The sequence below is a fragment of the Zingiber officinale genome, chromosome 9B (genome assembly GCF_018446385.1).
Source record: "Zingiber officinale cultivar Zhangliang chromosome 9B, Zo_v1.1, whole genome shotgun sequence".
Taxonomy (NCBI): domain Eukaryota; kingdom Viridiplantae; phylum Streptophyta; class Magnoliopsida; order Zingiberales; family Zingiberaceae; genus Zingiber; species Zingiber officinale.
The window spans coordinates 113,472,280-113,488,193 of NC_056003.1; the positions used below are offsets into that span (position 1 = coordinate 113,472,280).

The 15,914-nt window shown below is 38.8% G+C and overlaps 1 protein-coding gene across 1 annotated transcript; it reads left to right on the forward strand.

The window, feature by feature from the left end:
- The first annotated feature begins 13,823 nt into the window (after positions 1-13,823).
- On the forward strand, positions 13,824-15,236 carry LOC122023299. Its single transcript, XM_042581357.1, has 2 exons — positions 13,824-14,558; positions 14,646-15,236. Exons 1-2 carry the CDS (start codon positions 13,824-13,826, stop codon positions 14,697-14,699), a joined length of 789 nt encoding a protein of 262 aa, XP_042437291.1. The 3' UTR covers positions 14,700-15,236.
- The last annotated feature ends 678 nt before the right edge of the window (positions 15,237-15,914 follow it).

The following is a 15,914-nucleotide window of genomic DNA, read 5'->3' on the forward strand; positions in this document are numbered from 1 at the left end:
ATTATGGTGCTAGATTACAAAGAACAACACCATTTTGTTGCATTTCAAAATCCAATACCACTTTGGTGCTAGATTACAAAGAACAACACCACTCTGAAGAGCAATTATAGGGTGTTCTAAACAACGTAGTTCTAGATGTCAAAAAGAAACACCACTGTGTTGCTGCTTTTCAAAAACTAGCATTATTGTATTGATGTTTTCTAAAAACAAGCACCACTTTGGTGCTGCAATTCAAAAAACAACATCTAATTTTAAAAATTGAGAAGTCAAACCAACATGATTTTGTTAATGAAAAACCAATATCACCATTGTGTTGCATTATGAATACCAACACCACCGCCCCCGCGGGCTGGATCAACCGGTTAAGGCGTGGCATCCTTGCACAATGAGTCGTAGGGTCGAATGTCCACGGACGCGCACTCGATGAATAATCTGGGCCAGCTGTGTTAAATTCCGGAGACACCACGCTTTACCCGGGCTAGCATTCACCGCTGATTTACCTCCTCCTAGGATCCCTGTAGGGCCAGGCCTAGGGGGCCGCTGGTCGACGGGACCCGCCTTTTGCACAATGAATACCAACACCACCATATTGCTAAAGACAAAGAAGTAAAGGATATAGTATTTTATCAATGTTAAAATCTTGTAACTATTGTTTGTGCATCTTGATTATGAGAAATAAGTTTTTTCATGTTAATAATTTATATTTTTAAAAATTATAGGCATTAGTTAATGTTGGCAAGAAACTTCAATGGACTAGTGTTTTAGATTATTTTAATGATTTTTTTGGTGCTCCAGTAATGAAAGGAAAACATCGACATGATTCTATACATTTACATGATAGGCACATAGCATTCATCAAACAATTCCATTTTGTTATTTTTTTAACATACAAGATATTCAACAGATTTGTGGTATATTGGTAGATATATTTTAAAATTAGGATTCAACAATTGAGAGCTCTTGACCTATTGGCTCTAGTCTGAGGTCAATTGACCTCATAGTGGCAACAACATTATACATATCATTCTTCAAAAAAATTGACAGCTCTTTCACAAGAAATAGGTAAATATATAAGAGGTAATACCTCAAAAAACACCCAACAACATACAAATCAAGAGTTAGTGGTAGCTATTAACCTCTAACAGGAGGTATTCACTACCATCAACCCACATTCTCAACTACTCAATCAAGCTTACAATCACTCAACACATAGCCTACTAACTGCAAGTCCACAAAGTGATACACATGTATTTGGATCTTGCGAAGCATCCCATCAACATGGACCAACACCATCAAATTGGCACCGATTGCAAACTTCCCACAAGACATAGATCATTCTTGAAACCCCAATGTGCCTCGCCTTCATATTCCTATTGCCTCTGTTGTAGTGCTGCCATAATATTTGAAAAAGTCCATCTACTATTCGAACATCATGTGCAATCTTCAACCAATGCATTGCCTTGTCCCATAGTGCACGAGTGATGGAACACTCAAAGAATAGATGCCCGTTAGACTCATCTTGCCTTGGCAGAGTACACACTCTCTGTTCATATCATATGGCATCTTGTCCGTTGTTTGTAGCTTCCCATGTGCAAGTAAGTAAGTAACCATACAATGAATCAGTGCTTTGGTATAATTTTAGGCCGTTACACCACCAGAACCCAAGCCACTCCCAATCCTCTCTGTCTAAAAAAAATCATATGCAAGTGCAATCACCTTCTTCTTTGCCGTAAACCATCCAATCATCTCCATGTTGGCCGCCCCTTGTCCATTAGATTTCTTCAAAATTTTGTTGTGTATATCCACCAATCACTTTATAAGGGGAGAGTATGAAGCTTTAGTCTGTCATTGCCAAAAATCCACCCATTTAATGTAGTGGTGATGCACTCAACTCACCCAAAGAAAGTCCGTCTTGGATTGAATGTCCTATAATGTTTTGTTTAGTAGAGCATCATTCCAAGCATGTCGGTCACGAATTCCATATCCACCATCCTGTTTAGGAAAACAAACTATGGGCCATGATATTGGGGATGCTTGGAATACCACACAAACATCCGACATATAACTTTAATCTTCTCAATCACACCACTAGGGATAGGAAGCATGGAGAAGTAAAATATTCCACCCCTTGAATAGTCGATCTAACCAATTTCAATCGACTTGTATATGATAGGGTATGCTTCGACCAAGCATTCCTTGATGGTCTAAGACCTTGGTGGAGGACTAGGTATGCATCTAAGATTTCTCAGCAATCATATTAGACGCTCTCGAGATGGAAGAGCTTGTCTAATTATTTGCATTCCTTGATAGTCTAAGACCTTGGGTTCAAAAGGAGCTGAACACGAGGGATGTAAAAAATTAGCAGATATATATAAAGATTGTAACATAGCACCTCATTGACTATTCACCCTTAAATAGGAATGAAGGCTAACCTTTGTAAAAACTCTCAAACTCAACAAGATCAAGGAAATTATAGGGGATGATCAACAAAAATGGGCCTCCTTTAAAGAAGAACATGCAAAGACACCAAGATGTCCTTGAGGCCAAGATTTAGACATAATGAAAAAAAAGGAAGTCATGCTTGTGCCTGATACTAAAGAGAGTGGCACTTGGTCTAGCCATTCAAGCAATAATGGTGAATATTTTGGTGATTCTAGCATGGGGTTAGACACAAGGTTCAAGTTAAAGAGCCATTGACTGAGTTGAAAATCCATGTATCTCTCCATGAGTTGGCTTATATGGGCAAAGCATTGTAGTAATCCCAACCAAAAGAGACTTATTGAGAAGCATATGATCTCTACCTACCTTACAATTGAAGAAAGGGGGTACAAATAGGGTAAATAATTATAGTGGCAACTATAAAATTATCCAATAGTTAGTAATGACCTACTAATAGTTAGTGGTTAACCACTAACCAAATAGAGAACTTCCTAGTTCAATAATTCCTATAACTTATTCTTTTTCCTGTAACGAAAAACGAAGCCACCCAGAAGGAAGACCTCGATGATCGAACCGTGAAGAAGAATATTAGAAGAGGGGAGAGACTTGAAAATACTGTTTTATTTTTCTTGCATACTAAACACTTACACCATCGACCCTTTAAATACACTACAAGAGATAAAGATAACATTATACTAATCCCACTAAACCATGTAAGTAGGAATGACTCGTACCACTAACCATGTAAATAGGAATGACTCGTGCCACTAACTATGTAAATAGGGATGACTCATACTACTAACTTAATCTTAAGAAATAAAAAAATCTTATCACCACGTCACTTTAATTTGTAACACTCCCCCTTAAAGTGATGTCTTCCGAATCAGCCCAAGTTTAGAACGTAGGTCTTCTAACGGACCCTTTGAAAGGGGCTTTGTAAAAATGTCAGCGATGTTATCTTCACTTCGAACAGCAACCATGTCGATAATCCCGCTAAGCACTTTTTCACGGATGAAGTGATGCTCAAGTTTCAATATGTTTCGTCCTTGCGTGGAAGACGGGATTTGATGTAAGCTTGATAGCACTTAAGTTATCTCCATGAATAGGAACCGATCCATCAATGGGTTCTTGGAGATCTTCAAAAAGTCTACGAAGCCAAACACATTCTTGAGCGGCATGAGCTGAAGCTTTATACTCGGCTTCGGTGGTGGACAGTGACACCGAACTTTGTTTTTTGCTGCACCATGAAATACTTGTTTTCCGCATAAAAAAATGAATCCGGATGTTGATCTTCGATCATCTAAATCTCCACCAAAATCAGCATCCACAAATCCTTCCAAAGAGAATTTTGCACCCTTCTTGTAAAATAAGCCCATGTCAAGAGTGGAATTAATGTACTTCAATATATTCTTTGCCTCCTCGAGGTGTGGCTTCTTCGGTGCTTGCATATATAGGCTAACAACGCCAACAAAGAAGGCAATATCCGGTCTTGTTATTGTCAAATAAATCAGGCTTCCCACAAGGACACGATAGAGATGGAGATCCGATAGTTGTGTTTCTTCATCACGACGAAGCTTCGTACCTACATCGAGTGGCGTTGACCGCTTCTTCCCGTTTATCATTCCAAACTTCTCAACGAGCTTCTTGGCGTAGCTGGATTGAGACACAAAAACCCCATCATCCAAATTTTCAATTTGTATTCCGAGAAAGTTACTCACCTCGCCTAGCTTCTTCATGTCAAAACACAAGGATAGTTCTTCTTGAAGTCGAGCAACTTCTGAATGATTGTTGCCCGTTAATATAATATCGTCGACGTATAGTAGAACAACCACAAAAAATCCTTGGCTTTTCTTGACGAACAGACTTGAATCCGAGTCGGATACCACATAACCACAAAATTGTAAAAATTCTGCAATTTTTCCGAACCAGGCTCGCGGGGCTTGCTTTAATCCATAAAGTGCCTTCTTCAGCTTGCATGCAAAATCTGGATGACTTTCGGATTCAAATCCGATTGGCTGCTCCATATATATATATGTCTATCAAGCTCTCCATATAAGAATGCATTTTTGACATCTAGTTGCCATAGTTTCCACCCGAAATTAGCTGCTAAGGCAAGAATGGTGCGTGCCGAAGTCATTTTCGCTACTGGACTGAAGGTTTCCTCGTAATCTTCTCCATATTTTTGTGAGAATCCCTGAGCGACCAGCCTTGCTTTGAACCGATCTATGCTCCCGTCAGCCTTCCTTTTAATGCGAAAGACCCATTTACATGAAACCGGCTGCACTCCGAGAGGCTTCGAAACTAAGTCCCATGTTTCATTTTTCAGCAATGCATCCATTTCTTCCTTCATGGCAACCTTCCACTCCTTTACTCCTTTGGCTTCTTCATATGAAGAGGGTTCTTCGTCATCAATTTGATTAGCAAGAAAGCATGAAAAAGTAGTGACGAAATTTTCATCTCTATAACGAGGAGGTCGATCAACATTTCTTCTTGGTCGTTGATTGTTTTGAACATTCTCGCCTTGGTCCACACTCCCCCTTTCTTCTTGAGTTTCTAGAGAAGAATTTTCTAGAAAGCGAGATAGCGGCAAGATAACCATGTCATTCTCTTCTCTAGGTGGCTCTTCAAAGTGATAGGAGGAAATCTCGTCGAAGATGACGTTGCGAGACACAACACATTTATTTGTTGTAGGATCCAAATATCTCCAACCCTTTCTTCGTTCATCGTAGCCGACGAAAACGCATTTAATTGCTTTTGCATTCAACTTACTCCTTTGAGAATCCTGCAAATGAACATAGCAAAGAGATCCAAATACTCGAAAATGCTTCACGTTTGGTTTAACATCATACAACAATTCATATGGTGCCTTGTTATTTGTCGAACTAAGGGGCGTCCGATTGATCACATGGGCTGCACAATTCATTCCCTCCGCCCACAGCTCCTTGGGCAATTTCTTCGTGTGCAACCAACTCTTACAAGTCTCCACAAGATGTCTGATTTTTCTCTCCGCAACTTCGTTTTGCTGTGGTGTATCCGGACATGACAACTCCCTTTTAATACCATTGTCTCGACAGAAGGAGAGAAACTCATTTGAACAAAACTCGCCTCCATTGTCTATCCGCAACGTCTTAATTTTTCTACCTAATTCTCCTTCGACGATTTTCTTGAAGTCGAGAAAAATAGAGAATGTCTCTGGCTTATGCTTCACAAAATAAACCCACGTGAACCGAGAATAATCATCTACGAACAACAACATATAATTACCTTCAGAGTAGGATGTAGTTTTTGTTGGACCCATCAAGTCACTATGGATCCGTTCTAAAGGAGTCGTGCATCGAGAGGTTGAGTTCTCAAAAGGAAGTCGATGTGACTTTCCGAATTGGCACCCTTCACAAACTCCTTCATTGTCAATCTTCATGGAATCATACAACCCTTCCACCAACTTCTTTTGGATAATGGCCCTCATTTTTGTCATATTTATATGACCAAGTCTCGCATGCCATAAGGAAGACGTATCATTGCTCCTCATCTTCTCGATATAAGAATTTGACGCCGACAAGACAAATTAATCTTTCACCCTCGTACCTGTATGAACAACATCAGCCTTGATTTCCTTGACGTTCCGAACAACTTCACATCTCGCGGCCCGAAGAGCACGAAATTTCCAGCATCCACCGCGTTTGCGACGGAGAAGAGGTTCTTTTGTATCTCTGGTACATGATACACACTATTGAGAGTGATTGATTCCCCATGGTCATTATCGACGACAACCGTGCCTTCCTTTCGAATTTTATGAACAGTTTTATCTGCGGTCAAGATCCCACTCCTGCCGTCGTGTGTCCAAGAACGCGAGAGGATGGACTCATCTCCGGTAATGTGGTGACTGCATCCGGAATCCACGATCCACTCTTTGTTGGTAGAAATTTTCTCGTTTAAATTTCCTTCAGTCATCAAGCAAGGCACCCACTGTGAGTCTTCGATGACTGAGTCTGCGAGAAAACAATGACTCCAATCTTCTTCCTTTTGTTCTTCTCGTTTCTCCGCAACATCCGCATAATTTCCTGACTTCAACTTAACTCAACAATTCCTCTTGATATGGCCGAGTTTGCCGCAACGATAACACTTGAAACTTTTCTTCGATAACTTCGAAGATTCTCTTTCCGGTTTACTTTCATCTTTCATCGAGTCACCTTTCTTTGTGAACAAGGCATTGCTTGATTCTTCCTTGATACGCGTTCCGGCCATTTGTCTAGCCAACAACTCTTGCGAGGAGAGAAGATTCTCAAACTCTTCAAGCGACGGTTGTTGAGCCCACCCTTGAATTGACGTGACAAATGGAGTGTACTCCGGCCGAAGTCCACGAATGATATACCGCTTCAACCGAGCATTTGAGATCTTTTCTTCGGGATTTAGAAGAGAGATTTCCTAATACAAGTTCTTCACTTTCAGAAAAAATTCTGAACATGACATTCCATCTTGCTTTGCAACCGCCAACTCATTCTCGAGTAATTGTAGTCGAGCTTCATTCTTCTTGTTGAACAAACGATCAAGCGTATCCCAAATCTCTCGAGCCGACGCACATCCCATTATATGCTCGAAAATCTCATGTGAAATAGACCTCTTTAAAACAAACTCTGCCTTCGCATTACGTTGCTTCCAATTCTTGAGCGCTTCCGCATTAGCGGGGGCGTCCTCCGGAGCAACAACACCATTGATGACGACGACATCCCATAGATCTTCACCAACAAGATACGATTCCATACAGGTTTTCCAAATCCGATAGTTGGACTGATTCAAGAGCATCATACCAAATCCCGCAATACGACCACCACCTTCCATATTAAAAAAAACGATACCTTCTTCACGAATGCAACTTGGCTCTGATACCATGTAACGAAAAACGAAGCCACCCAGAAGGAAGACCTCGATGATCGAACTGTGAAGAAGAATATTAGAAGAGGGGAGAGACTTGAAAATACTGTTTTATTTTTCTTGCACACTAAATACTTACACCATCGACCCTTTAAATACACTACAAGAGATAAAGATAACATTATACTAATCCCACTAACCATGTAAATAGGAATGACTCGTACCACTAACCATGTAAATAGGGATGACTCATACTACTAACTTAATCTTAAGAAATAAAGAAATCTTATCACCACGTCACTTTAATTTGTAACATTTCCTACTGTATTAAACTGCATTTGTCATGTTTTACAGCAAGCATCAACAATCTGTTTCCTGATAACCTAGTTTATTTCCTACTTCGCCATACATCTTTTCTTTTGTATAGCCAATGTTCTTTGAGCAACCATTATCAACAAGTTGTTTTTGAGCATATTATAGAAAAGATTAAAGAATCTGAAAGACTTCGTCCAGAAGAACTAAATCAACAAAATATTGAGGTTCTAGTTGCAGAGAGTAATTTGGTACATTCCTGAAACCTTCCATTCCCCGTTGGTTTTGTCCATTTATTGTTATGCTTGATGAGTGCCATGTTGTTTTATAAATGGGTACAATATCATCTATAGATGCATAAAGTACAATTCTAGTTTTTGCTTTACATTCATGAGTCTGTTCTTAGTCTATTTATTTACACTAGTAAAAGAGGAACTCACCATTGATATTCAATATAAAGCTTGTTGATGCATGTTACATACATGTGATATAAGGTCTGAAATTTCATTCCGAGTCAAGGTTTTGGTCCTTGGTCAAAATGAAATGATATCTTTGCCATGCTGTGTGCATGTTACACACATGGTGCTAATGGCACCAAAGAGGAGTAAAGAGCCAAAGGAGAGGGAGTAGCAGGAGCAACAACAATGTAAGGAAGAAGAATAAGAAGTTTATGAGATTTGGGTTTGTATTTGGTCGAAACTCATAAAGAAGCCAAAGAAGAAGAGGATTGATTGCGGACTGCAAAAGAATAAGAGAAAGGAGAGGTTGCAGCTCCAAAAGATCCAACGATGAATGAAGGAGAAGTAGGGCTTAATCAAGAGCCTTATGTCACGTGCTAAATCCTTTAGATGCTAGCACTGTGCAACACAGACGTTCTTCGTTGTAAAATGCTAAGTAAGCCTAATTCAAGCAAGCAAAGAACTCAGAAAGCTTGGGAGGGAAAGGTCTTCTACAATACTTGGATATTTGCATACCAGCTTGGATACAAAGTTGGATGCAAACTTGGATGATCTACAAATGAAGATGGCTAGCCTATTTATAGTACTTAACCTAGGAAAGAATGACAAAGATCTAAAGAATCTTATGGTGGAGATTAAGTCTCCAGAACATTCTTGAAGGTGGAGAATTCTCGTAAATCTCTTACTACACTTCTCTAGGGTATTTTACAAGATTTGGAAGGAATCTTGGGGTATTCTAGAACATCCTAGAATCATGGAGATGCACGTTGTAATACTCTGGAACCTCTTGTAGGTCATGGAGGGTGACATCCTCCCCTACCTATGCTGGCAACATCCTTGTTGCCCTTGTGGAATAGAGCAATTTGGTCCTTGAATTGCCAAAGTCCCTCTGTTGGTTCCCAACTTACTTCGCTATGTGACAATCCCTTCCACTTTACAAGATATTGTTGGCTCGACGCGTGATATTTCCTTTGGATAACTTGATTGGCTAGGATGGTTTCCATCTCTCAGTCATATGACATCTTCACCCCTATGGGTGCTCTTTGAACAAGGATGATTATGATGAGGATGATGTAGCTATCCCGAGGTAGTTTTGATGTGGTCAACCGAGTTAAGTTGAGTTTTGTGTGTATTTGATGTCTTGTGTCTAAGTGTGCAGGAATTTAGGAGCACAGGAAGTCGAGCGAAAGACGCAGCTAGTGAGAAGGACGACATGAGAGAGAGTTGACGAGCTCGGTGCGTCTGAGAGATGAGGTGCTGCGGAAGAATACATTGGCGAACGAAAAAAAAGCGCGCGGCGTTTTCGAGGGACGAGAAGCCGAAGCAGAAGGTTGCTCGAGAAGAAGGCCAGAAAATGGATTTGGATGAGCCTTATTCCAGATGACCAAAATCATCCAAGTGAACAGGAGCTGGATTGGAGGAGAACCAGATAGTCAACAAGATGTTGACTGTTCGGGAGCTTGAACCAAGTTCAGGCGCTCGGACGGTCCGAACGTCAGGACCCCCGGGGGTAACCCAGGGCGTCTCCTCGACGCGCCCTGTTTGAAGGCTGGTCAACACGGTCCGGGCACCCGGAGCTGTTCCATGCGTCCGGACCATATAAGTTTTATCTAGAGTAGCCGTTGCGAGTCTTTACGACGTGGATAAAATTTTATCCACACCAAGGTGTCGGAGCTGCCATGTGAACAAATGGTCAGATTCGACTAGCAGGTTATAAATAGAGCCTTGATTTTAGTAGTTCATACAATCACTTGTACAGGAGTTCATTTTCTGTTCTACTACTTTAATTGTGCGTTTCCAATGTTTGTAAAATGCTTCTTCACCTAAGACGAAAGGAAATTTTGATTAGTGTTTTCAACATTTTGGATTAACAACTTCTCAGTTATAAACAGGTAAAAATCGATAATATCTTTTAATTTATGCATTTTAATTTATTTTAATAAAATGATTGTCTTAATCAAACTATAAGATTGAGAAAAGTTTAAATTTTTTTTTTTTTTCTAGAGCAATTCATCTTTTCTTGTCGGTCTCACGGTCCTAACAGATGACATCTCGACCAGACTTAAGAGGATTACATCGCGGGTACATTTTCCACTCGCATTCTTGAAAAAACAAAAAAATTGTCTTGCTTTTACACTTTTAACTAACACCTGCGAACCCATATCCTGTTTGCGGAACAACCTCTTGGTTAGTCAAACAACCTCTTTTTAGCTTTGACAGTTATTGAAGCTGCACTTGTCAGTTGTCTGATTATCTTATCACCTGTCTATACCACGAGTGTGTAACAGCAACCAATCTGATTTCTCAGATTCCCAGACTAGTAGTGAACCTAATGGCTCACCAACATAAGTTGGTAGACTCATATTCTCTCCTATACTTGCAAAATCACATTTACGAGTTTAATGTTTACTGGTCATGTAACAGGTAATCAGGAACTCCGGCGTTGTTAGAGCATCTATAATACATCATAATTATAACATTTATCATCTCATCAAAAATCATAATGTCCACTGTCACATATTTATTATAATAAACTTCACTCATATTTCTTTTAACATTAACACTCATTATATATGGGGCGCACAGTCCACTTAATCATTTTAAAATTATATCATATTAAATAAATATTTTTTAAAATATTTAAATTATTATTATTAAAAAAATATACTCGTGTTTTATTATTTATCTATTTTATTTAATTTTTTATTTCAAAATATATAATTTATTTTAATAAATAAAATTTTTTAAAAAATATGTTCATGGGATGGACCAGGACGGTCCATCCTATGCCATATTGAACACGTTCAAGATAATGTTGTTCATGGGAAGAGGTGTTATAATATCTTCTTACATTAGTTTTAACATCAATAGAGATGTTATAACACTCTATTAATAGAGCAATGTGGATGCTCTTAGGGAAAGACTTTGAAATGATTGTGTTATTTGTAGTTGTGAAGATGCGTACGGGAGATTGTTCCATGCCACCCTGTTAACAATCTATCAGGAAATTCCTTGTGTGCTATATTTCTTCGACGAATTTGTATAAATTTTTTCTCTAAATAGGGTACGTAACTAAAGGATATTGGGCTCCTGGGTTGCTCGCTGCGAGCGCTTCCTGATTTATTCTGATGGTCAGTGGAAAACTTCCGTGAGACTGAGTTGGTCACTCAAGGTCGATGTTACCCAACTTGATTAATTATTATTTCTTTACCGGCTTAGTTTTGCTTATCAGAGGAAATTGTGTTTTATGCTCCAATATCATTGTCTGATACCTCAGTTGGCGTGGTTTGCCATAGTTTTTGGCCTATAAATTAATAGGTTTGATGCGAAACTTTAAAGTTTTAAAAGTCCTTGGAAAGGAGAGGTAACAAAGAACTTTGCATGAAATGAAAAGGAAATAAAAACGTTATAACTCTTTTCATGCTGCATTAATTTGGCTTCAGTCGATTTAGGTAGGTAATCGACTCCATTAATTTTGGCCTGGGTTGAAAGGATATGGCGGAATAAGAAAGTATTTTCTACCTACAAATAGGGTTGTAAATGAACCAAGTGTCCATTAACAAGCTTGGTGTTCGGCTTGATAAGAGTTTATTTATGTTCGTTCAATATACATAAGATTAATTAATAAACAAGTTTGAACAGCTCGTTAAGCTAAACAAACAAGTTTGAATACATGTGTTCAGCTCGTTAACGTTCATGAACAATGTTTACGAATTATATTTATTAATAAACCTCTTTTTAATATGATAAATAAATAATAAAATAAAATAAAATAAATAAATTTAAATTATCAATCATAATAACCAATCAAACAATTAAAATTTTCAAATAATCAAATAAGCTTGAATTGAGAGTTTGATAACATCTAAACAAACCAAGCTCAAAACAAGCTCAAGCCAAGCTCGAACCAAGCTCAAGCCAAGCCTGAATTGAGAGCTTGACTTCGATCCTCGGGGTGTAGCACAACTGGGGGCGCATGGTTTCGTGGCCGAAAGGTCCAGGGTTCGTTCCTCGGGGTGTCATTGCCTGGGGTTAACGTCCCGGCTATGCGCTTTCAGCTGTGTACCTATATTTACTTCCCTCCATATCTGTGGGACCGGCTCTAGGGAGGCCGCTGATATGGCGGTTCCACTTTTTTTTTTTTTTGAATTGAGAGCTTGATAACATCTAAACGAACCAAGTTCAAGCAAGCTTCAAACAAGCTCAAGCTCATAAAAAATAAACTAAGTCAAGCTTGAACACTCATTTCAAAAGCTTAGTTCATTTTAAGTTCGACTTAGCTCGGCTCGGATATTTTATCAAACAAGCTTGAACGTCCTAAAACTTGACTCGACTCGACTTATTTACATCCCTACTTGCAAAGTAGGGCATCTAAAATTGAAGTGCATCACATATCATATTTCTACGGTAATTTACTGAACTATGGGAATAAGTTTCACTATTATCCATTTCATTTCAACTACTCTAGTTTTAAATTATCTAAATTGCCTACCGTATTTTTGAAATACTTTTGTTTTTTTTTAAGTTTATCAATCAGTTTCGTCCCATTAAAAAATTTTGAATTATTTTAAATCAATATCTCCTAAAACTTTTTAATGTATTTATATCCTCAAATTTGAATTTGATAGAATAAATTAAGAGTAGTAATTTATTTTCAATTTATAAAGACTCAATAGAATTTATAATAAGCTCATTATAAGATTAAGACAATGGTATTCATTAACTAATATTTAGAATTTTTTATTGAAAAAATTTAAAATTTTTGAATTTACTAATAGTGCTGGCCCATAGTTTTGGATTTCTAGGACTATTTTGTTTTTTTTTTAAAAAAATATATTTTTGAATTTTTGAATGATATAAGTCCATTAATTAGTTGATGAACTTAGTAAATTCTAAATAATTTAAATTAAAATAAATGTACTTTGAAAATCTCTTAATGTATCTATATTTTATATAGTGTAAATTAACAAATAAATTTTTGAGTGAGTTAGTAAAAAAATTAAAGGTGTGCATCTAATTTAACGGTAAATTAGAAAAAAATCTCCAATCATAATGTTTAACTTTACATGTAATCTCCATGTCCAAAAAATTTTGTTTACACTCCCTACATTATTACTTATTTTAACTCACTCATGGAAATATTATTACCTAAATTGCCCCTCAGATTTTTTTAGATATAAAAGTCCAAAATTGAATACAAAAAGTCCAAAAACGAATATAATTCTTCTTAAAGTCAGCACTTTATATTAAAATCGAGTATATTTTCTATTAAAATTGTCCCTCTTATTTTTTAGATATAAAAAGTCTAAAAACAAGTATAATTCATGTTAAATTCAGTATTTTACACTAGAATCCAGCACTCTATATTAGGATCGAGTATATTTTCTATCGAAATTAATCCTCATATTTTTTTGTATAAATAGTCTAAAAATAAATATAATTTCTATTAAATTCAATACATTAAACTAAAATCGAATATATTTTGAGACGAAAAAAGAATCGTACTCAATTTGATAGAAAATATACTAGATTCTAAATTAATATATTAAATTTAAAAGGATTTATACTAATTTTTAGATTTGTTGTACTTAAAAATATTATGGACAATTAGATAAAAATATTTAACTGGAAAGTGAAAATAAAAATTTTTATGAATAAAGATTACATGTAAAGATTTGTTTGCGGACTGCACTCAAAATTACCCCTAATTTAATTTCTTATTCGTTATAGAATTCAGTCCAAATGGATTTCCGCAGTGGATGGCTATCACCAGCACCCCACGTGTTCGGCTCTGCTGCTCCCTCTTTGCAACCGATCCACACAACTCCTCATCCCCGGGCCCCACCATCGCTCCCCATAAACCAACAAACAAAAAGAAGCTACCCACAACCAAACCCAACTCCCTCCTTCCCCGTTCCCCCGTGGGCTCCTCATTCACACCCTCCCCTCGATCTACTCTCCACCACCCTCCAAATTATCCTCCTCCTCCTCCTCCTCCTCTTCAGATCTCCGGCCTCGTCCTCCTCTTTTCCCTACCACCACCCTCCGATTATGCGCCTCTTGTTGTTCTTGTGGCTGCTCGCTCTCGCCTGGCCGGCGGCAGCGACGGAAGTCAGCAGCGCCTACGAGGCGCTGCGCTCCCACGGGCTTCCCATCGGGATCCTGCCCAAGGGCGTGCGGGACTTCGCCATGGACGATGACGGCCGCTTCGAGGCGCGTCTGGATACTCCGTGCATCGCCAACTTCGAGAGCGAGATGCGGTACAACGCTAGCGTCGCCGGCACCATCTCCGCCGGACAGATCGCGGGCCTCACCGGCGTTGCCGCCCAGGACCTCTTCCTCTGGTTCCCTGTCCTCGCCATCCGCCTCGACAACCAGACCTCCGGCATCATCCACTTCGACGTCGGCGTCGTCGACAAGCGCTTCCCCCTCTCCCTCTTCGAGTCCCCTCCCGACTGCTCCCCCGACTCCTCGCAGGTCATCCGTCTTTCTTCCCCTCCTCCCCTCTTTAAAAATCCAATTTTGTCATTTCCTCTAACGCCTACGCTTCGTGCTTCCCCGCAGAGCCAACCGGGCGAGCTACGCTACCAACTCGAAGACCAAGACGCCTCCATCTGAAACCATCGCAGTCGTCGGCGCTCGTCAGTAATGGTCCTACGTAGCTTGGCTTTGGCTTGCTTAGATATATATGTCTGCTTCGTTTGTAGCAAACCCACCCACCCCCCTCTGCTCCAGTGAATTCTCTTTTCTCCATAGAAGAATGATGGCGATGAGGGACTCGCCTAATGTGCAAACACAATTCGTCCAAGAACGGATTGGAGAGCATCCGTTCTTGGATTATAAGAGATTCCCTAGTGTTCCTTTTTCCAACCAATGGATTATACTACAGATGTTTATACCAGTTGCTACTCCCTAATCGCGATCGCAACTATCGAATTAGTTGGTAGAAGGCGACATGTATGCAGTGGATAGCCTGGGGGTTGATCCACACCAAATATCTTTCCTATAGTTTCTTATTTTTGTGAGTGGTAAATGAATTGAATCTTTCTGTATATGCTGGAACCATCTGTCTGTATGTAGTCAAAACCTAGGAAACTGTTGGATCTGGGAAAATATATATTCTATTGATTGCAAGAATGACACTCTTCTCTTTCATTTTCTCTTCTATACAATCTGTTCTATACTACTTGTTCTAGTTCAATAATGACAGAATATAGTATGTGTGCTTGTTCTACTCTGATTGTGTCTTGCAAGTAGAGATATGAAGATAACAAGATTCATGCAGTATGGAAGCAGGTTTCAGCTCATCAAAAATCTTACACAATGCTCTGGAGATTGAAGTTCATTTAGTTTCCTCCCCGGGCTTGAGTTAATATAAATTGATTTTTTCCTGTGCAGATAGAAAACTAAGATGCACTACTTCAGAGGGAATGATGAGTGAAGAAGTTATTGATGTTGCTGGAAAGCAGAAATTGACATTGTTCATGGAGAATGCTCCTGTGAATTTGTCTAACAGTAGGCACGCGAATCTCGTTGTCTTCAGTGCTTGTGGTATGTAGTCTTTTGTGATGGTAAATTTTACAGGACGGAAATCTGAAGGCAATTCTTTAGTCTTTTGTGATGTCTATCATCTTACAATCCATTCCAGTGCACAGGCAATTCAGTCTAGTAATCTGTAGCATCCTAGAAGTGAAGTACATTTTGTTTTTCTGATTTGGATAAATCCTGAACACTGTTTGTCAATGCTGCACTAAATTTCAGCTTCTTTCAAATATTAGTGGATTTCAGTTATCAGAGGTCAGCATCTAGCCTTCCAAATTACTGCAAGACCCA